The sequence below is a fragment of the Brassica oleracea genome, chromosome C1 (assembly GCF_000695525.1).
Source record: "Brassica oleracea var. oleracea cultivar TO1000 chromosome C1, BOL, whole genome shotgun sequence".
Lineage (NCBI taxonomy): Eukaryota > Viridiplantae > Streptophyta > Magnoliopsida > Brassicales > Brassicaceae > Brassica > Brassica oleracea.
Window position 1 is genome coordinate 4,167,277 of NC_027748.1, and position 19,322 is coordinate 4,186,598.

The window sequence follows — 19,322 nt, forward strand, 5'->3', positions numbered from 1 at the left end:
TTAATACAAGATGGATGATCAAGGGGGAGTGTTATAAGATAAACTTTGAAATGATCCTCCACTCCTTTACCAACTCAAGCACTATGATCATCTACTCATCAAGCATTATGATCATCTACTCATCAAGCACTATGATCACCCACTCATTTACCAAATCAAGCACCATCTTTGATATTTTATGTATTGTTGCTCACTATAAATATCATCACTCATCTCACTCTTTTGTACACCATTACATCTTCTTCTTCTTCCTTATAATAAACTATCTCCCTCATATTAGTGTTATTTGCTTCCTACGGGTATTAAATTCTACTCTTATTTTAATTTCTCGATACTATAAATTATAAGTTATTTCATAACAGAATTCAAATTTTAATTTATTCAGAGTGTTCAAGTATTTTTTGTACTTCGCAAGTTCATTATATGAAGACTTTTGCAACAAAGAAACTGCATGTGGCAAGTGCATGAACATTTTTTATTATTTGCAAAAGGAAAAACAAAAAGTGATGATCACCACTTTAATGTTTTAAGCTTTTTACACCATATTAAAACCAAAAGTAAGGCTTCCCGACATATTATTGATCTTAAGCAAGAAAAACAATGAGATGTAACAATAAAATATTCAAAGATGAAGAAGACCATTAGTGGGATGAAGTTTATCCTCTGTCTCCATTCACCAGGGCCATATGCTAAAGAAGTAGTAGAGAAAACACGATGAGCTACAAAAATACAAACTATTCTCTCTTCTTGATTCTCTTCAAGCTGACAATCCTTTATACCGCAGATCTCGCTGCTTCAGATTGTCTGTCTGATTGTGGAGGCATCGAGATCCCGTTCCCTTTCGGAACAAGAAAAGGTTGCTATCTGGACGAACATTACAAAATTGAATGTAAAGAGACCCCTACTTCAAGAAAGCTCGTACCCGTCCTTTCATCAGTTGGGGTGGATGTTGTGAGTATCACTCCTCCTAGTCCAAGAACAGATTATAGGTATGGATCGTTTGATTCTTCTAGACGGTACGGTTTAGTTCGTGTCAAAATTCCGACAGTGTCAACAGGATGTCGCAACGATGGAAAAGAGTCCGGAACACTGAACTTGACCGGTAGCCCTTTTTTCGTGGACGCTGAAAACAGCCTAGTCGCGCTTGGTTGCAACAGCAGAGTGTCGCTGACACAAATAAAACCCAGCACGGTGGTGTGCGAGTTGAACTGCAACACGAGAAGAGACTCACGTATGATCAACAACATCCCTTTTCTCAAGGAAACAGAGTGCTCTGTCGACCTTTTTCCAGTTACTAATGAGAACGAAGAGGTTTGTAGCGAAGAAGAGGCAAAGGAAATAGATTGCGATGGCAACGGATGTTGTCGGATTGGACTAAGCGAGCCTCAACAAGTTGTTGGTATCAATATAACGAGTAATGATGAGAACTCGGCAAGTTGTAGAGTTGCGTTCTTGACGGATGAAGTCTACGATTTGTCCAATAGCACTAAACCACAAGAGCTATTTCATAAGAGATATGCCACGGTTACTCTAGGATGGGTGATCCAGACGAATAAGACTTCGTTCCTCAAGTCCTTGAACTGTCAGTTAGGAAAAGATTCAACCACTCACTCTGAGACAAATTGTACGTGCGGAAAGAACACCATATCTGGGATAATTTATGCAAATTGTGAGTGTAACAAAGGTTACAAGGGCAACCCATACGATAAGAAAGGATGTGAAGGTCAGTAATGTGTTCTTTCTTGTGCTCTCATTTTGAAATATTTTGTGGATTGAGTTTTATAAATCATTTATTGATGTTTTATAAATTGTTCTTTGTTGTCATCATTTGATTATAACGTCACGATTCAGACATTGACGAATGTAAAAATATACCCGAAATATGTGGAAAAGGAGGCACTTGTGAGAATACTATTGGGAGCTTTCAATGCAGTGCTGATAAAACCAAAGCAATAGTATTAGGTGAGTTTTCCCCAAGCCTGAGTCTCAAAACTTAAAAGATGATTTTATAAGCAAATTGATGGATCAACTATAGAAGGATATAGAATATATTTTTTTTTTTTTTGATCAAAAGATATAGAATATATTTTTAATAACAAATACTGTATATTTTTTAATACATTTGTGTGCCGTTTGTTTGCAGGGTTGGGTTCAGGTTTTGGTGCTTTAGCACTAGTTGGTGGAGTATGGTGGTTGAGAAAGTTTCTAATAAAGAAAAGGATGGAAAAGAGGAAGAAGAAGTTCTTTAAACGTAATGGGGGACTACTGTTGCAGCAAAAATTGAACACAAGAGAAGGCAATGTTGAAACGACAAGAATCTTTAGCTCCAGAGAGCTAAAGAAAGCCACTGAAAACTTCAGCGAGAACAGAGTTCTTGGACGTGGAGGTCAAGGCACTGTGTACAAAGGTATGCTCCTAGATGGTAGGACCGTTGCTGTCAAGAAATCCAAAGTTGTCGATGAAGACAAACTACAAGAGTTCATCAACGAAGTGGTGATTCTCTCCCAGATCAACCATAGACATGTAGTCAAACTGTTGGGATGTTGTCTTGAGACAGAAGTTCCTATGCTGGTTTACGAGTTCATCGTAAACGGAAACCTTTTCAAGCATATTCACGAAGAGTCTGATGATTACGCTATGGTATGGGGAATGCGTCTACGCGTTGCTGTGGATGTTGCAGGAGCTCTTTCTTATCTTCATTCTTTTGCAACTTCTCCCATTTATCACCGAGATGTCAAGTCAGCAAACATACTATTAGATGAGAAGTATCGAGCCAAGGTGGCTGATTTCGGAACATCAAGGTCAATAACAATAGATCAAACTCATTGGACAACGGTTGTTTCAGGTACGGTTGGGTATGTGGATCCAGAGTATTACCGGTCCAGCCAATATACAGAAAAGAGTGATGTTTATAGCTTTGGAGTCATCCTAGCCGAACTTATTACTGGAGATAAACCTGTTGTAATGTTACAAAACACTCAAGAAATAATAAGCTTGGCAGAGCATTTCAGACTTGCCATGAAGGAGATGAGACTTTCTGATATTATGGATGCTCGAATAAAAGATGATTGCAAACCAGAACAAGTAATGGCAGTTGCACATCTGGCGCTGAAGTGTTTGAGCTCGAAAGGTAAGAAGCGTCCAAATATGAGAGAAGTTTTTATGGAGTTGGAGAGGATATGTAGTTCCCCAGAGGATTCACAGGTGGTGCAGATTCAGAATGATGAAGAAGATGGAGAGGAGGAGGAAGAAGAAGAAGTTCGAAATATGATAAACAAGGGAGATTCGTTGAGCGTTGGCGTGACTGCTCCAGCCTTTAGTATTGAAGCTTCATCTTCTTCTTCAGATGCTGAACCATTGTTTCCTCGTTTGACATGGTGACTCAAACAGACTGTACTAATGGTGAATAGATTTTATAATCTTGTGAAAATGTATGAGTAGTAAAAGTGGTAAGACTGTAAGTTGTGATTTTCGCTTTGGATTTCAAGACATTGTCTTTGTATTTATGTGTGTTTGAGATTATATATTTGTAATTTATGGTTGACACGTAGTTTTTTTATATGTAGCTTAACTGTGATGGCATACATACAACAGAAGATCAAGCTTAGACGCCAACTCCCAATCATTTCATTCATGCTAAACATCTTAAAAGACACACAGAAAAAAAGGAGTACAGACAGGCAAAAAAAAGGGAAAAATAAACTGCATGCTAAACATAACAAGTTCAAAGACAAGTATGCATGTATATACTCGCAAATATGTAGCTGGAGAGACAGAAGTAACTATTGGTTAAACCATATTACAGCTAAAAGTGACTGCAAGCATCAGACTAGATCGTCTATCCAGTCAATGTCCATCATGAGGAAATTGTCCAGATGCAAGTCTTCTACTGAGAATATTGATTCTACACTCGCGTCCACTGGGAGATAATGTTCATCGGCCATCTCCATCATCTCAGTAGAAACAGATGCATCCGGGGATGCAGAAACCTGATCTGTCTCCGGGATTGGTGTGGCAGGGGAAGGCACAGACACAACTGATGAAGCATGGTTTGTTGCTATTGTCTGTATGTCAAGCTTGGACAGAGGCCGGACAGAGCCTTCAGGAAGCTCAGGCTTTTTACTAGTGGGAAAGTTGAAAACTCCCTTCTCACCCCTAATGCAGAACAAAGCTGCATCATAAGCTCGAGCTGCCTTCTCTGGATCATCATATGAACCTAGCCATATTCGTCTTGCAGTCCTTGGAACTCTTATTTCAGACACCCACTTGCCCCACGACCTCTTTCTGACACCCCTGTAGCATTTAAACCTTCCATCTTCATGAGCTTCTTCTAGTAAAGGAGATTTAGGAGTAGAGGGTGGCATCATGTCCCTAACAGAAGCAGATTTTTTAAAGAATAGTGTGTAAACAGCTTTATGCACAAGTATGAAAGGCTAAAAGAACATTTGTGTTGAGCTATGGAGCAGGTGGAGATGGAGTGAAGAGGCACGCCATGTTTGTCAACAGCACGTGGCATAGAAGAAGCTGCTGTTGTGCCAGGATAGCAGAGACCTCGAGGTATCGACTGACAAGATATCTGTCAAGCATACGTTTTTTTAAAGAGAGACACCGCAAAAAAGAAAGTAGGAGGGGAAGAACCTACTGGTTTGTTACAAGTCAGATGTCCGTTTCTTTCCTGAAGTTGAGACACGAGTAAGAACCACCACAATTTCTGGAGATATTATGAGATCAGTCCAAAGGCTAGATAAGAGTTTCAGTTTTATTCCATGTGTCAGCCAGATAATCTGTAAAAGCATTAATGTAGACTGACATCTTTTGATGGAAACTTTTGATCCAAGTCCAGTGAGCGTTAAAAAGATACCTTAAGTGGAAGACAGTCCTGGAAACTGAGCTACACTTCTTGACTGTATTCATGTGATCTGAGGAACCAAGCCTAACAACATTGAAACGGAAAGAACTATTCAAACTGTAAAATGGGAAAGAGCCAAGAAAAAAAGGTAAGATTGCCTGCAAATTTTCTAAGGTTAGAAACATTAACTAGGATCTTATAATCTTTATTGTGCTATTATGTACTTCGTTACTCAAGGCACTAAAGTTTAATGTTGTACTTCAGTTGGAGAATCTTCTACTATTACCTGGATTCGTCCGCAATGAGACCATTGATGATAATTGATCGTCATACATAACACACTGATCTCCATCAGCAAACTGCAAGCTGCATAAAAGAAATATCAACTAGTTATGGAAATATCTCTACTGAGCAAGAGACCCTTCACCATCTGGCTTCTGGATATTTTGGCTATCTTTTTAATTCACCAAACTTGGTTTGTAATTAGTTTTTTTTTTAACTATCTTTTCTAAACCACTGCTATCTTCCATGTATGATATATCTGAGTTTCTATCAGTCATTTTATTGACTAGGATTTCATGAGTCCTGCATCCAAACACTTCTTTCAAGCCATCTCACAAATCATAACAATGCAAAAGAGAAGTAGAGAGAGACCAATCTCATACAAAAATCAGACAATGGCACAAACTGCCAATAAACCTTTTACTGTGGATAAGATCTTTATGTTAAAAACGTTACAAGAATGTTGCAGAGATTGCAAGACTTTTTGTCAATCCAATCCTTTGAAAGACTCAGCTATCAGAATATCAAGATCTGAAACTGTTTGCTTTTCGATTTGAAGCTGGAAAACTTCAGAGAACTCCTTAAGTAAAGACTCATGAGCTATATCTATCAACCTCAAATCACCAACCTCTCCGTGTTCTCCACCTTCAAGCAAACCCTTTATACTCCCAACTTGTCGGTCTCTAATCCCACACGGAACTATAGAGTTAAATGGTGTTAGATCAGTAGCAACATTTAGAGCCAGACCATGATACGTTATCCATTTCGACACACGAATACCAATAGCCGCCACTTTTTGGTTGCCTACATAAACATTAGCAAACCAAAAAAAGATCAAACTACACTACAAAAGTCTAAAAGACAATGTTGTGTGTGTTGAGACATACCAACCCAAACTCCAGTTAAACCATCAATACGAGAAGCTTTGATAGAGAAAGCAGAGGAAAGAACTCTAATAACAACCTCTTCAAGCGTCCTGAGGTACCAATGAAGATCCATCTCGTGATTCCGAAGATTGATTATAGGATACATAACTAGCTACATTGTTCAAACAATTACATTCTTTAGCTTGGAGAACTCATAAGACAACAAAGAAACTTGACATTAGTTACCTGACCAGGGCCATGGTAAGTGACTTCACCACCACGCTCAGTTCGATACACATCGAAAGGAGCATCCTTTACGTCGAAATTGAGATAATCCTCTGAACTGCCAGTTCCCATTGTGTAAACAGGAGAGTGTTGTAGTAAAATCACAGTGTCAGGACAGTCTTGGTTTCCATCAATCAATGCTTTTTTCTCCTCGACGATGCGTTTCTGCCATGTCCAAGCTTTCTTGTACGGAACCAGCTTGTCGTGGAGATCAAAACACTGACACCTGACAAAAAAAAAAGGTTTTTATAAATTGGTGGTGATTGCACTGAAGGTGTTCGTTAAAATGTCTCAAAGAAAAGTATCGAGACTTTTACTTTCTTGTGTTGCTGAAGACCTTCACGGATCTGAATACTCTGTTTCTGTTGGCGTTCGTACGAGGGTGGTGATGGAGCCCAGAGAGTAGTGTTTCTACTAGATGCAGCGACTCCATAACACTGATGTTATTAGTTGAAACTTGCTTTTGTCTGAAATTCAGTTTCTAGCCAATAAGAAAAGAGTGATAACAATTTTGACTTAAAAATAATTTCTTTTATTTAAATATTTGAAACGAGAGAGCAATATCTTGTGGATAAGAGATATATTACGTGTTAAGAAGACGATAACAAAACAAAGAGAGTGGCTTTATCTATCGTTTTGTCCTGCCATCTGCTTCTCTCTTCCGGTAACTTTCTCGGAAAACCTCTGTTTCTTATCTGTTTCGGAGGTTCTTCAGTGAGTTCTGTGCTTAAGGATTGTAAAGTTGTTGACTTTTCACAAAGAACTATGATGGGTTTCGTCGAAGATTCCGTTTTGCTAACTTAGATTACAGTCCAAACAATGTTGAGTTTGATTCATGTCCTTGATGAGCTCGTCTTTGGTCTTATGCCACTGCTTATCATTCACTAGCCAACACTCAGTTCTTGCTTCATCTCCAACCTCTCTTGGTTATAATCGCTTTCAATCAATTTCGTTGCGGGGTGAGAGAAGGAAGAAGCTTTGGAGATTCGTTCCCAGTGCGGAGAAGGAGGATAGTCACACGGGTAATAGCAAGAGGAGAAGAAGCTGGTGGCAGAGGTTTTTCTTTGACGATGATGGGAACTGGCTTGGTTTGAGGGACGACGACATCGTTGACGAGACGGCTGAGCTTGAGAAGGATGATGAGATGTCTGATGAAGAGAAATTCGAGACGTGGAAGAGACGTGCAGAGGCCATCGTGGAGCTACGGGAAGGTCAGGAGGAGATTGGTGATAATAATGTTGGGGATGTGAGCAAGAAGTGGGAGGATTGGATTGTGGATTCAGACGACAGTTTAGTCGAGTCTTGGAGCCGAGGAGACGAGGGAAGTGAAGACAGATCAGAGCTTGATGAGTTGACTGTTCCGGAGAGAGGGTTGGTTAAAATGGTGAGGGATATGGTTTTAGGAGTAGAGGAGGAAGATATTCTATACGAAGACCGTGTGTTTCGTTATGCATCTTCAAAATCGGTGAGTTATGTTCTTACACCTTGCAATTTTAACATATGCTTCTTGTTACATGTCTTGTCAATGCTCATTGTAACTCTTTGCAGGCAAAGTTTTTGGCGGTGTTGATCCTCATACCATGGGCATTAGACTTTCTAGCTCATGATTATGTACTCATGCCTTTCTTAGACAGGTGATTTCTTCATTTGCTACTGTTATGTTCTCCATTTGCATTGTGTTAGTCCCCAGTTTGATTGTTTAGCATGTGCCTTCTTTACTTACAGATATGTAAAGACTGTACCACTTGCTGCCCATACGCTTGATGTGAGACGTAGTCAAAAGCTAGAGATGGTAAAGGAACTGAACAGAGAAAAAGCTAGGTACCGTCTTGAAGTGGAGATTGGCAAAACTCCTCCTCTTTCTGATGGTGATTTATGGTGGGAGTTGCGTGGTAAAGCGTAAGAGACACAACAACTTACGCCACATTTTTTAGCTTTCTTTTGATGTTTGAGTGTTGAAAACTCATCTTGATATGTATGTCAGATAGTTCATTTAGTATCCTTTGGTTTATTTCAACAGCTTGGAGCTGCGAGAGGAGTGGAGATTAGAGAACCGGAAAGCATTTGCCAACATATGGTCTGATATGGTGTTTGGGATCTCGCTGTTCGTTCTTTTGTACGCCAATCAGGGTAGAGTAAGTCTTTGTTATTTCATTTTAAGTTTCATTTCAAGCTACTAGCTGTTAAGCCCATTTTGTTAACATTTGATAAACTCTTTTTCAGGTAGCCTTGTTGAAATTTACGGGATACAAGATCATAAACAACATTTCAGACACAGGAAAAGCATTTCTCATCATCCTTATCACCGACATATTCTTGGGGTAAATGTCTTAATCATTGCATTAATGAAGATCATAACAAATGTTAAAGTTAAAGATGTTTCAGTTCTAGTAACGTGCTATTGATGACCAGTTGTTCAGGGAAGGTATATAACTTAATGCTTCATTTTGTAGGTACCATTCTGAATCTGGATGGGAGACATTGTTAGAGATAATAATGGAGCATTATGGTCTTGAAGTTGAGCAATCTACCATAACCATTTTCATCTGCCTCGTTCCCGTTGTTATTGACGCTTGTGTTAAGCTCTGGGTATCTATCTCTCTTCTCCTTTTGTGTCCTCTTTTTTTCATTGTGTATCTCCTTTTGTTTCTTCTTCTTTGCTTATTATCTCTTTCTCTTGTGCAGCTGTTTAAGTTCCTTCCAAGACTGTCTCCGAGAGTTTCCAACATTTTCCAGGAGATGAAACGTCATTAAGTAGTAGTATCCACCATTAAAACCCTCCTCTTAAGTACTCTGTTGCTATGACACAAACCATTCTTCAGCTTCATTTAATTTCAGATCCACACATAAGACATAGGCTATTTTTGTCATCTTGATTCTTTTTTTGCTGAATTGTCGGTGAAAAAATTGAGAGAACATGGTCTGTGGGCTCTCGCAACAGTACCTTGTCATGTACACAATAAACACATTAAACAAACCTACAAAAGAATCCCTTTGGGCTTTGGCTTTATGCATACTTGTGAAGTAATCTTATCTTCAACATGCTAAGTTTCCATATTTTATGATTATCTTTTTGGTAGGACATATATATATATATCCAATGATTTAAGATACAAATTTCAAAAGTTGTGAAAGAATTATAAGTCTTGTTACCTTTTGACTTGCCTTTGGCTTTTTTGGATAGTTGATTTGATGATTAGGATTTAAGTTTTTAAGAGCTCAAACTTCCACACAAAACTCTCATGCCTTTGTTGACCCAAAACACCCTTTTCTTTCTCTTTTGGTCCAAGCACAATGTTTCAAAAGATGACCTTGCAAATGTGCAAGGTTTTGATTGACAAAAAAAAACCTAAAGCAGTATCCAAAGTATATTATTTAAAATCATTAGATGGTTTTAATCATGTGGTTGAAGCCTTGAAGGTCATACACAGCTCACAAGTGACACAACGTCTCTATATCAAAATCTATTAGAAGTCTATAAACATGATGTATGATGTATCTAACTAGAGATCTCATCAAAAATATAGTTTTTAAACGAAGCCATGTACGTATTAGATACAGTATGTTTCATAGATCTTACTACATGATATTCAAAACTAATGATCAAATGCACTACCTATCAGTCTATCACTAACTAGCATTTTACTTTTTTTTACTAGGTTAGCAACATAGCATATTTACATTGCTTCACTAGACCTCTTAATCGGACGAGTGAGATTCCTTTGCAGTAAAAAAGTTATCTATGAGGAATGCAAGAGAGAGTTAACTGATATACCTCGAACTGTCCCCATTCAATATGGCGGGGTTCAAGGGCCATTGCCCAATTATAAGTTAAAACCTCATCATTTTGTGTAATTTATTTGTATCATTAGTTTACACCATTTGCTATAGTAATTTGTTGGTCAAAATCTGAAGCACACAGAATATTGTCAGAAATTGAGTTGTCCAAACTGGAAATGTCTCCTTTCTTTTTTTTTTTTTTGAAACACCAAACTTCATTAAATTTCTCAACCAAAATTTGTTGGGACATTAAAGGCTAGCGCATCAGACAGAGCCTGTTTTGATAATCTATCAGCTACAAGGTTCCTATCACGGGGAATCCAATTAAAGGAAATACTTTCGAAAGTAAAAGATAGAGAGATGATGTCTGCAGCCACTCCATACAGTTCTGCATTTGAGACTTCTTCATTGAGGACCTTGATTAGGGTGGCAGAGTCAGAATCGCATCGCACACGTGAGAGACCGAGATCTCTGCATTTGATTATCGCTTCTCGCATAGCAAGTCCCTCTGCTAGGAGAGGGGATCAGACGAACGTTGATGGGATCGCGTAAGAGAAAGTTCCATTTGGCTCTTGTACCTTCCAGCCCAAACCTGCTAGCTGTTGATCCTCATTCCAAGCCGCATTTGTTCTGATAATAGCTCATGAATCCTGTAGAAGCAGGGGAGGTGGAGAACGTAGACGCTGATCCGGTAGGCTTTGCTGACTTTGAGTCCACTCCTTAGCTGTAGCTATCGCCCTCGTTAGAACTTCCTCCGCGGAGCATCGTTTATCTTCAAACACAAGCTTGTTCCTCGTTGTCCATAGTTGCCAGAGGATCCATGGCGCCAGGGGTCCTGACGTTACACCCGTTGGGGAAGATTCTTCCCTGAAATCAGACCGGCCTAGGTTGTCCTTAAGTCTATGGATCCGTTACTCTCGATGCCCGGGGAGACAGGTGCTTGGCTCCAAACCTGTTGAGCAAAACCACATTCAAGAAACAGATGATTTATAGATTCAGGTAAACCACAGGTTTTACATATTCCTTCCACATTGATTTGTCTTGCTCTAAGTTGAGTTCCTACAGGTAAAGCGCCATGGAACAACTTCCATAGGAAGAGTTTAACTTTTGGGGAAAGTTTAAGTTTCCATATGTTCTTTTGCCAGTTGAAGGACAGTGTAGTTTGAAGGGTTGTAGGGAAGTCTTTTTGCTGCAGGAGAGCCGCAGCATATCCTGATCTTGTAGTGTATTCCCCAGAGGCATCATTTAGCCAGATTAGCTTATCTGGGGCTCCTTCAAAACTAGGTTTGATCGAGAGTATACGCTGCTCATCGAGCGGTAGTATCTGTCTGATCTTTTCTACATCCCAAGCCTTCTTATCTTGAGTAAATAGGTCCGCGACCGTGCAATTTACCACCGCTTCCGGAGCTGGTCCCATTGGTCTTTCCTGCGCAGAGAGACTGAGCCATGTCTTGTCCCAAATGTTGATACTAGTTCCATTTCCCACAGCCCAACCCGAGTGTTCCACAATGATGTCTCTCCCGATCATTATGCTGCGCCAACCATGGGAGCAAGCAGAGCGGACTGGGCAGGTGAGGAAACTTTCCGTTTGGCAATACTTCCCTAGGAGGATTCTCCCCAATAAGCTCTCCGGATTGTTTGCTATGCGCCAGCTGAGTTTTGCGAGAAACGCGTCGTTGTAGCTCTCAATGTCACGAAAGTTCAAACTTCCGTTTTCTTTTGGGAGCGTCATTGTTGTCCAAGATATCCACGCCATCTTCTTCTTTCCGTCACGGTCGTCCCACCAAAATCGGGTTAGGGCAGATTGTATTCTTTTACACAAAGAGACCGGTAGCTTGAAGCATGTCATCGCATAGGACGGGACAGGAGAGAGAACACTCTTGAGCATCATCATCTTTCCCGCTGCGGAGAGGTGTCTGTTAGACCAGCCACTCCTTTCTTATTTTGGTTTTATTGCACTTAAAACAAAACAAAAATACTGGGACAAGAAATTGTAAACTGAAAACGTGACAAAATGAAAAGAGAAAAACAGTAGTGATTAAAGAGAGATCTAGGAAGAGAAGAAACAAAAAAAATATAGAGGAATGTCTGAGTCTCTGACAGCAATTCCATTAAAGACCTTTAACTTGCAGCCTTTGACCAAATCCTAGCCCTTCAATCTTATGTGTAACTCTACTTTCAAGATACAAGGCGCAAATAAAATAAACATGTGTAACATTTGTTAAAAACTCAAGTCAGAAAACAAAAATATGATCATTAAAAAGGCTAAATCTAATTTCCACGCACAAGTAATCAAATGAAATAAACATGTCGAGTTTTTGTTGATATATAGTTCAATGTATTTGACTAAAAAATTCAATGCGAAAGAGGCCTAACTAAAAGGACCAGATATATCAACATTAAATTTGATTTTAATCAAATGAACAGATTATTCAAACAAAACATAAGGTATTTTAAACATTTTCGTTTACAATACTTACTAATCACAGATGAACATAAGCTAACTTCTTAGTTAATCCGAAACAAGATTTATAGCCTACGACCAAAATTGGTAATGACAAACACACAAAAGAAGATGCAACTTGTACTTAAATATTGATTCACAATAGGCTATATATGAGCATATGTTAGAAAATGCTTACGTCAAAACTATTTCTCCTTTGAATATATAATAGCCTAATTAGTTAAATCCTAAGATTAAATGCATAGTTAATAATTAACACAACTTTAACAGAAAACGAAGAGGTGTCTATAAGAAGTTAGGTTTCATATGCAACTCATCATCTTCTTCTTCTTCTTCTTCTTCTTTCACCCGCCAAGATCGGTTCCTATCCTTCTCTCCTCCACCACCTAACCTTCTCTCCATTTTCTTCCCTCCATTTTACCTCTCTCTCTCTCTCTAGAAGTTTTAACACAAACAAACCCACTAAAAACAACAAAACCATAACAACAACCAAAAAAACAAAATTTTATTTTATTTTTAGACATAGAGAGAAGGAGGCTTTGGGTTTGTGCTTTTTCTCCTTCTCTTCATTGAAAGCTTCTCCTTGTGGGATTTTGATTAAATGGGTAATGTGACATCAAATGTGGCGGCTAAGTTCGCCTTCTTCCCGCCAGATCCGGCAACATACGGAGTAACGAAGGACGACGAGACAGGGAAGCTGGTCTTCTCCGGAGTTTCTCCCGACATGAACATGGAAGTCCATCAGCTCACCACCAAGTCCGGTAATAAAGTTGTTGCCACGTTCTGGAGACACCCTTTTGCTAGATTCACGCTTCTCTATTCTCATGGCAACGCAGCTGATCTTGGCCAAATGGTTGAGCTCTTCATCGAGCTCCGTGCTCATCTCCGCGTCAACATCATGAGGTAAAATAATACACATCACAAATCTTATAACCTTTTTTGTTGTTAGATACTTACATTTTAATTTTTTGAAACAGTTATGACTATTCAGGCTATGGAGCTTCAACAGGAAAGGTAAAAAAAAAAGAATAGAGAAATCAGTTAAATTTCAAAAGCTTTATGTAATTTTTATATTTTTATTTGTTTTTCTTTTCTGATTTAAATTTTGTTTTTTGGTGGTATAGCCGTCTGAGTTCAACACATATTATGACATTGAGGCAGTGTACAATTGTTTGAGAAGCGATTATGGGATCAAGCAAGAGGAGCTGATTCTGTACGGACAGTCCGTAGGAAGTGGGCCAACGCTGCACATGGCTTCAAGGTTGAAGAGGCTGAGAGGAGTTGTTCTTCACAGCGCCATTCTCTCTGGCATTAGAGTCTTGTATCCTGTCAAAATGACACTCTGGTTTGATATCTTCAAGGTAAAGTATAAACACATTAAAGGATGTTCTTGTTAAAATCTATATGTAATATACTCTGGTCAGATCTCATGGTCTTATTTGTATTGCAGAACATAGACAAGATTCGCCATGTCAACTCCAAAGTTCTTGTCATACATGTATGTACTCTTTAATCAACTGTAGAATCTGTTTTCATTTCATTCTTTTGATGATTGATTAGGTGATTGATTTACAGGGAACAAAGGATGATATAGTGGATTTGTCTCACGGGAAGCGATTGTGGGAGCTGGCCAAGGAGAAGTATGATCCGTTATGGGTGAAAGGAGGAGGGCATTGCAACCTGGAGACGTACCCTGAGTACATTAAACACCTGCGAAAGTTCATAAACGCAATGGAGAAACTATCTCTAACCAATCCACCACCTAAACAGTTAACCAATGAGCCTAGTGTCACCGAGACTAAGCACAGCCGGTGCTTGAGATTTCGGAAAAGGTAGGATGTGTTAGCAGAATCAGAAGACAATTGGTAGATTCCTTTATGTGCATTGCCATGTGCTTTGAACTCACAACACTCAAGGAAAGCTTGACGAGAGTCATTTCCTTGGTGAGATCAAAACCAAATGCTAAACACAGGGTCACATACAGTGGTGGAACAAAGATATAATCTAGGGAGGTGTTTACTGTAAAATGTAGCCATGTTCTTGGGTTTATTTGCTTGATGTTCAGTCTCATGTAACAGAAAAAATGTAATGTAGCACCAACTTTGAGGTTTTGTAAAACATCATTACTTGTAGGAGAAGCTAATAGAGAACAAGATGTGTGTAATCATATAGACCAGTCCAATGTTCAATGCCAGGATGGAACAAGTAAACAACATAACACAAACAAGCACACAAATAAAACATTACAATGCAAAGTCCCATTACTCTTTATGTCACAACTCTAGATTGGTCTTTTTCACAAAGAGCTCCCATAATATTTACAGCTCTCCTTAGTCAATCTCCACAATTTGAGGCCTCCTCTGTGCAGCTTTCTTGCGTATGAAGATACCCCATCTCAAAGCAGCTTTAAGCTTAAGCCAACCCACCACAGCTTTCCCTGAGCCTCTCCCTCGTTCTCTCCTATAACCCTTATCTACCTGAGCTTCATACCGATCGTCAAAACCGTAACACGACTCATCAATATGAGTAAACCCGCCTGCTATCCCAAATGTCCTGAGCAGTTTCTGCATATCATCGGTCTCAAGCATCTCTGAACTCCTCACCCTAATTTCCTCTGTGAAAACATCTTCACGGTCTTCATTGCATGAGCCTGAAACTGAGGAACCTTCCATCGATGTGTAGTCTCCTAACTGATTACATGGTTGCTGCACAAACGGATACTGTATCTGTTGCTGAGGAACCAATGAGTAGCTATTTACATTCTGATGATGATTCTGTGCCCTTTTTGCCTCTGGTAAGAAATTCAACAGCTTACCATCATACTCAACCGCTTTGTGCCAGTTCTCATAAGCAGCCTTCACCATAATGTCTGCAGAAATCTGTTAAAGAGTTGCAAAAGTATCTCAGAGAGATATCTAATGGGAATAAGAAGCTAAGTTTACAGAGAGATGTCTTTACCTTTTGGTCATCGTTAAGAGATTCTAGAGACAAGAAGTGACCATTAGCAATCAAGCCTTGGAACTCATATATATGATTGAAGACAACTCCTGTATTATTATGTGTCTGCTCTGTGTAATAAACGTAAGGCTTCCCACCTAATACACAGGTCTTTGCATGCTCCACCGTGTTTTCCCACATTCTATTTGACATTCCACTCCCAAGTAACTGCAAACACACACACCAAGATTATAAAAACAAGACACATTAGCTTCTTGTATAGATGTTTTATGGATGCACATACGCTTCTTAGCTTCTGTGGTTCCTTCACAAGTATCCTAAGAAAGTCTTCAACAGTCATGATGTTAGATTTAACTAGCTTCTTGTGTAGTGCTCCATCTTTCGCTATTCTATCCAATCTCCAGACTTCATCATTTAAAACCGGTGGATAATGTTTCTTGTATACTGCAAAAAAGAACCAAGATTCAGATAAAAAAAACAATACAAGAAACTCTCTTAAAGTATTTAAGGAAACTCACGTTCTCCTCTATGATCTTTAACAGCAAAAGGCTCTGTCTTAGCTTCACGTATGTGATGAAACCCTGATGAAGCCTTAACACCAAGTCTAAACTTCCTGCTCCTAATCCAGCTCGAATTGTCGGTGAAACTAAGTTCTCCTAGAGTTCCTACACCTTCCTTGAGTACCACATGAGTGTGACCAGTCAATATTGGACTTTTTCCTTGGCGCTCTTTCACAACAAAGCTCTCAAAACGTTCTCTCGTCCAATCTTCATCGTTGAAGTCTCCATCTAACACGACAACGTTCAGCTTTGCCGTTGAATCTTCTCCCGTTTGAACAACGTTTCCTGTGCTTGCATCTGTAAGGACCACGTGAATGGCTGAGCCCTGCTCTCCTTCGACTTTCCCTCCTGTGAATAAATGAGGAGGCATTCGTGTTCTGAAGCGAATTTGCAAGTTTCTTCCATTGAGGCCTTGAATCTTCTTTGGTTCTTGAGATCTGAAAACTCAAATAGCTGTAAAGATCATGGAACCAGTCCAAGGAAGGAGATACGAGATAGTAACATAACTAGAGAAACTACCTTGGAGTTGTTTTGGAGCTCTCCAACTTAGATATGGCACGTTCCACCTCTTCACTAACCTGTTCATTAGCCCACCATAATCAAGCTTTGGTCTAACGAGAAAACTAAACTTTGAAATAGAATATTAACTCACAATTCTACGGAATAATGGTTCCAGAGAGGAGCATAGCCTCTGCAGACTATCTACCTTGACAGCTTCCACGATGACACTGTAAACACAGTTCTTGTTTTAATAAAATCTCTGACCAATTTTGATAACAATGCAAGATGCTTAATGAACATCTCTCAGAAAGGTTATTATCCAATCCAAAAGAAGTTTATAATAACAGCCAAAACAATCTAGTTCAAGATGCATGAAACACATGTAAAGTATGACTTACTTTGCCAAAGCTGGAAGCTTCTTCTGTCTCTTTGGTTCTGAGCCTTCTGGCAAGTTATCTGTATACTCTTGATTGTGTCCTCTCTTCCTCATCGAACTTTCCATTTAAGGTAAGATAAGTTATCAATCTCTGTGCCTAGGGAGATACGAATTTAATGCAATTCCTTACGTTGGAGAAAAGAGCACAAGTCCTACACCAAGGAAGCTTCAGAGAAACTCACAGAATAATAGAGCACAGAGATTACTTGAATCTAGAACCAAAGTCGTATAAAGATGTCTTTTCTTTTCTTTATGGATCGTTTATTATACAACCCACATGGAGTGTACGAACCTAGATCTGTTTCTTTTAAATGGTAGATCTAAAGCTTTTATGGATCATGTCCCTTTGAATATTTAGAATAATGCAAAACAGAGTATACTTTAATGGCCGACGCTAAAGGAACAGAAACAAAGACAGCTGTTTTTGTGAATGGAAGGAATCTTGAAAAACACGAAACCGCGTGATCATCAACTATGTCAACCTCAGTGCGTTTGACATCTCCACTTTTGTCTCTCTTCACAAACTTTCAACGTGTCTTGACACGTTTGAAAGAGTCTTTAAGGAACTAATGTCTCCAGTTTCAACGTTTCTTTATCCTCTTGACCTTAACTTAAAGCATAACACAGACAGGCATCAAATCTAGCTCTCTCTGTTCACAAACTTAGAACGTTTCTTGACCTGTGAAAGAGTCTTTAACTAACTAATGTCTCCAGTTTCAATGTTTCTTTATCCTAACTAATGAGAGAAGTGAAACTTAGTGGTAGAGAAATGGACAATTATATATTTTGAAGAGAAAGTCAATACAAGGCCACAAGCCATTCTTTAGCTACATTCAGATTCCAAAGGCAAAAACAAAAAAAAAACTACATATATGGAGAAACGTGGAACATAAAGGACTTTTCCTTGAAAAAATCGGTTTCTCAGACAAAAACACTTCAGGGTTTGACATGAGAAGGGGGCAATCAGTTTTTTACTCACCTTCCCACCCTGATTGACGAGCTCTCTTCTCCCACAAAGCAGTGATCTTCCTCTCCTTGATCAGCAAAGCTTCAGCTCTCTCCCTAGCTGACTCACAGATCTCAGTGGCGGCGTTGCATTTCTCAGCTTCCTTTTGGTACTGAGACGCAACTCTCTTAGCTTCTAAGAGTGTAACGTTCATGTGACGGCTATGCTCATCTGCAACTGCTTCTTGCAGCTTCAGCTCTTCGGTCAGAAGGTCCACAAACTGCTTCTCCATTTCTTGTTTGAGCTCTGGATCATCACCTCCACAATCTGTTCACAACACAAGTTAGAGAATGAACGTACTAATTCACAGGAGAATACAAGAGCTATAACTCTATATAAATTATCAGAAAACGTCATTCAGCAAGATAACTATCAGAGTATTTTTATCCAAACATTAATTGGTCGTGTCTTAGACTGACAAAGTGACTAGCCTGTTTCTGCAATGAAGCTTCTTCAATTGAGATGATTAATGGTTACTAAATTATCAAAACTTCAGTTCTCCAAATAACTCGTAAAAGCCTAAACTCAGAAAACATAAAGGTACAGACTTTGGAATAACACTATCAACCCACCAAGTTTACAACTTGACAGAACATAACAGTAAAGGAAACAACACACGTAAAGCAGCTAGACAAAATGAAGCTCAGAATCAAGATCTAACCTGTAACAGTGAGATTTGCAAGCCCTGCAAAAAGAAAAAAAACACCAACTTGTTAATCTATACACAAGCTGAGATTCGTTCTTACATCTTAGACAAGAAAAGATCGAATCTAAAAGAGGGAGCTTGATTAAAAGATCCAATCTTTAAACTCAGATCCAATCAAAAACGAAATCATACCAGGAGCGATCTCGAGGAGGGAGACAGGAGGTGGACAATCACAGACGCAAGGAGGACAAACAGAGCTCTTACGAGTGGATCCAACGAAACCTTTGTTGAATCTCCAGTAAAGAGCTGGTCCACACACTACTAAAGCAGATACCACCGCGAAGATCACCAGACATCTCATGCAGTCTCCAGACCGACGAGCCATAGCAAGAAAAAAAAAGAAAGCTCAATCGAAATGAATCAGAGTGGTGGAAGTGCAGCAACAATGGCGATTTAGTGGTGTGAAAGTAGATTTAGAAACAGAGCTGATGAGTGTGAATGGGCCCAACCAACTAGAGAGGGAAATAGTTAAAACGACAGCGTTTCAGTGGGTCCGGTCCAGATGTCGGTGGTGCGTTTCTCACGGTAATATTGTATAAACCGCTCTCTGAACGAATTTACGATTTTGACCTTTTGAATTCTTTAATCTTTCTGAAAAAGGCGCTATACTTTTATTTACTAATTTATTA

At 39.2% G+C, this 19,322-nt stretch overlaps 7 protein-coding genes across 12 annotated transcripts; 3 read left to right on the forward strand and 4 right to left on the reverse strand.

Annotated features, from left to right (window-relative positions):
* Nucleotides 1-613: 613 nt before the first annotated feature.
* Nucleotides 614-3,544, forward strand: LOC106293050 (wall-associated receptor kinase-like 18). The gene is made up of 3 exons (XM_013728724.1): nucleotides 614-1,723; nucleotides 1,852-1,962; nucleotides 2,144-3,544. Exons 1-3 carry the CDS (start codon nucleotides 715-717, stop codon nucleotides 3,379-3,381), a joined length of 2,358 nt encoding a protein of 785 aa, XP_013584178.1. The 5' UTR covers nucleotides 614-714; the 3' UTR covers nucleotides 3,382-3,544.
* A 215-nt stretch (nucleotides 3,545-3,759) lies between these two features.
* LOC106294508 (ethylene-responsive transcription factor ERF015-like) lies at nucleotides 3,760-5,197 on the reverse strand. The gene is made up of 2 exons (XM_013730077.1): nucleotides 5,136-5,197; nucleotides 3,760-4,933 (listed from the first exon to the last, which is right to left on the reverse strand). The coding sequence occupies exon 2, from the start codon at nucleotides 4,365-4,367 to the stop codon at nucleotides 3,825-3,827; it is 543 nt and encodes a 180-aa protein (XP_013585531.1). The 5' UTR covers nucleotides 4,368-4,933; nucleotides 5,136-5,197; the 3' UTR covers nucleotides 3,760-3,824.
* On the reverse strand, nucleotides 5,186-6,780 carry LOC106294492 (plastidial lipoyltransferase 2-like). 2 transcript variants are annotated; one of them, XM_013730065.1, is made up of 5 exons: nucleotides 6,600-6,779; nucleotides 6,244-6,508; nucleotides 6,019-6,169; nucleotides 5,760-5,935; nucleotides 5,186-5,215 (listed from the first exon to the last, which is right to left on the reverse strand). In XM_013730065.1, the coding sequence occupies exons 1-5, from the start codon at nucleotides 6,713-6,715 to the stop codon at nucleotides 5,201-5,203; spliced, it is 723 nt and encodes a 240-aa protein (XP_013585519.1). In that variant the 5' UTR covers nucleotides 6,716-6,779; the 3' UTR covers nucleotides 5,186-5,200. The 2 variants fall into 2 exon arrangements, with proteins under 2 accessions (XP_013585519.1, XP_013585512.1); XM_013730058.1 differs by lacking the exon at nucleotides 5,186-5,215 and having other exon boundaries at nucleotides 5,449-5,935; nucleotides 6,600-6,780.
* Nucleotides 6,781-6,875: 95 nt separating this feature from the next.
* LOC106294036 (chloroplast envelope membrane protein-like) lies at nucleotides 6,876-9,292 on the forward strand. Its single transcript, XM_013729937.1, has 7 exons — nucleotides 6,876-7,747; nucleotides 7,831-7,916; nucleotides 8,008-8,181; nucleotides 8,303-8,417; nucleotides 8,506-8,603; nucleotides 8,736-8,871; nucleotides 8,968-9,292. Exons 1-7 carry the CDS (start codon nucleotides 7,118-7,120, stop codon nucleotides 9,034-9,036), a joined length of 1,308 nt encoding a protein of 435 aa, XP_013585391.1. The 5' UTR covers nucleotides 6,876-7,117; the 3' UTR covers nucleotides 9,037-9,292.
* A 3,514-nt stretch (nucleotides 9,293-12,806) lies between these two features.
* Nucleotides 12,807-14,646, forward strand: LOC106309895 (alpha/beta hydrolase domain-containing protein 17C-like). 2 transcript variants are annotated; one of them, XM_013747045.1, is made up of 5 exons: nucleotides 12,807-13,429; nucleotides 13,504-13,540; nucleotides 13,651-13,887; nucleotides 13,977-14,024; nucleotides 14,087-14,646. In XM_013747045.1, exons 1-5 carry the CDS (start codon nucleotides 13,128-13,130, stop codon nucleotides 14,360-14,362), a joined length of 900 nt encoding a protein of 299 aa, XP_013602499.1. In that variant the 5' UTR covers nucleotides 12,807-13,127; the 3' UTR covers nucleotides 14,363-14,646. The 2 variants fall into 2 exon arrangements, with proteins under 2 accessions (XP_013602499.1, XP_013602506.1); XM_013747052.1 differs by having other exon boundaries at nucleotides 13,128-13,429; nucleotides 14,102-14,362.
* A 25-nt stretch (nucleotides 14,647-14,671) lies between these two features.
* On the reverse strand, nucleotides 14,672-17,644 carry LOC106309871 (calmodulin-binding protein 60 F-like). Of its 4 annotated transcripts, none has more exons than XM_013747024.1 (8): nucleotides 17,164-17,644; nucleotides 16,944-17,078; nucleotides 16,697-16,772; nucleotides 16,564-16,622; nucleotides 16,003-16,481; nucleotides 15,768-15,928; nucleotides 15,485-15,691; nucleotides 14,857-15,405 (listed from the first exon to the last, which is right to left on the reverse strand). In XM_013747024.1, the coding sequence occupies exons 2-8, from the start codon at nucleotides 17,045-17,047 to the stop codon at nucleotides 14,857-14,859; spliced, it is 1,635 nt and encodes a 544-aa protein (XP_013602478.1). In that variant the 5' UTR covers nucleotides 17,048-17,078; nucleotides 17,164-17,644. The 4 variants fall into 4 exon arrangements, with proteins under 4 accessions (XP_013602470.1, XP_013602478.1, XP_013602483.1 ...); XM_013747029.1 differs by having other exon boundaries at nucleotides 16,944-17,039; nucleotides 17,112-17,643; XM_013747016.1 differs by having other exon boundaries at nucleotides 14,672-15,405; nucleotides 16,944-17,641.
* A 96-nt stretch (nucleotides 17,645-17,740) lies between these two features.
* Nucleotides 17,741-19,125, reverse strand: LOC106309911. Its single transcript, XM_013747065.1, has 3 exons — nucleotides 18,826-19,125; nucleotides 18,649-18,672; nucleotides 17,741-18,254 (listed from the first exon to the last, which is right to left on the reverse strand). The coding sequence occupies exons 1-3, from the start codon at nucleotides 19,016-19,018 to the stop codon at nucleotides 17,953-17,955; spliced, it is 519 nt and encodes a 172-aa protein (XP_013602519.1). The 5' UTR covers nucleotides 19,019-19,125; the 3' UTR covers nucleotides 17,741-17,952.
* Between the last annotated feature and the right edge of the window lie 197 nt (nucleotides 19,126-19,322).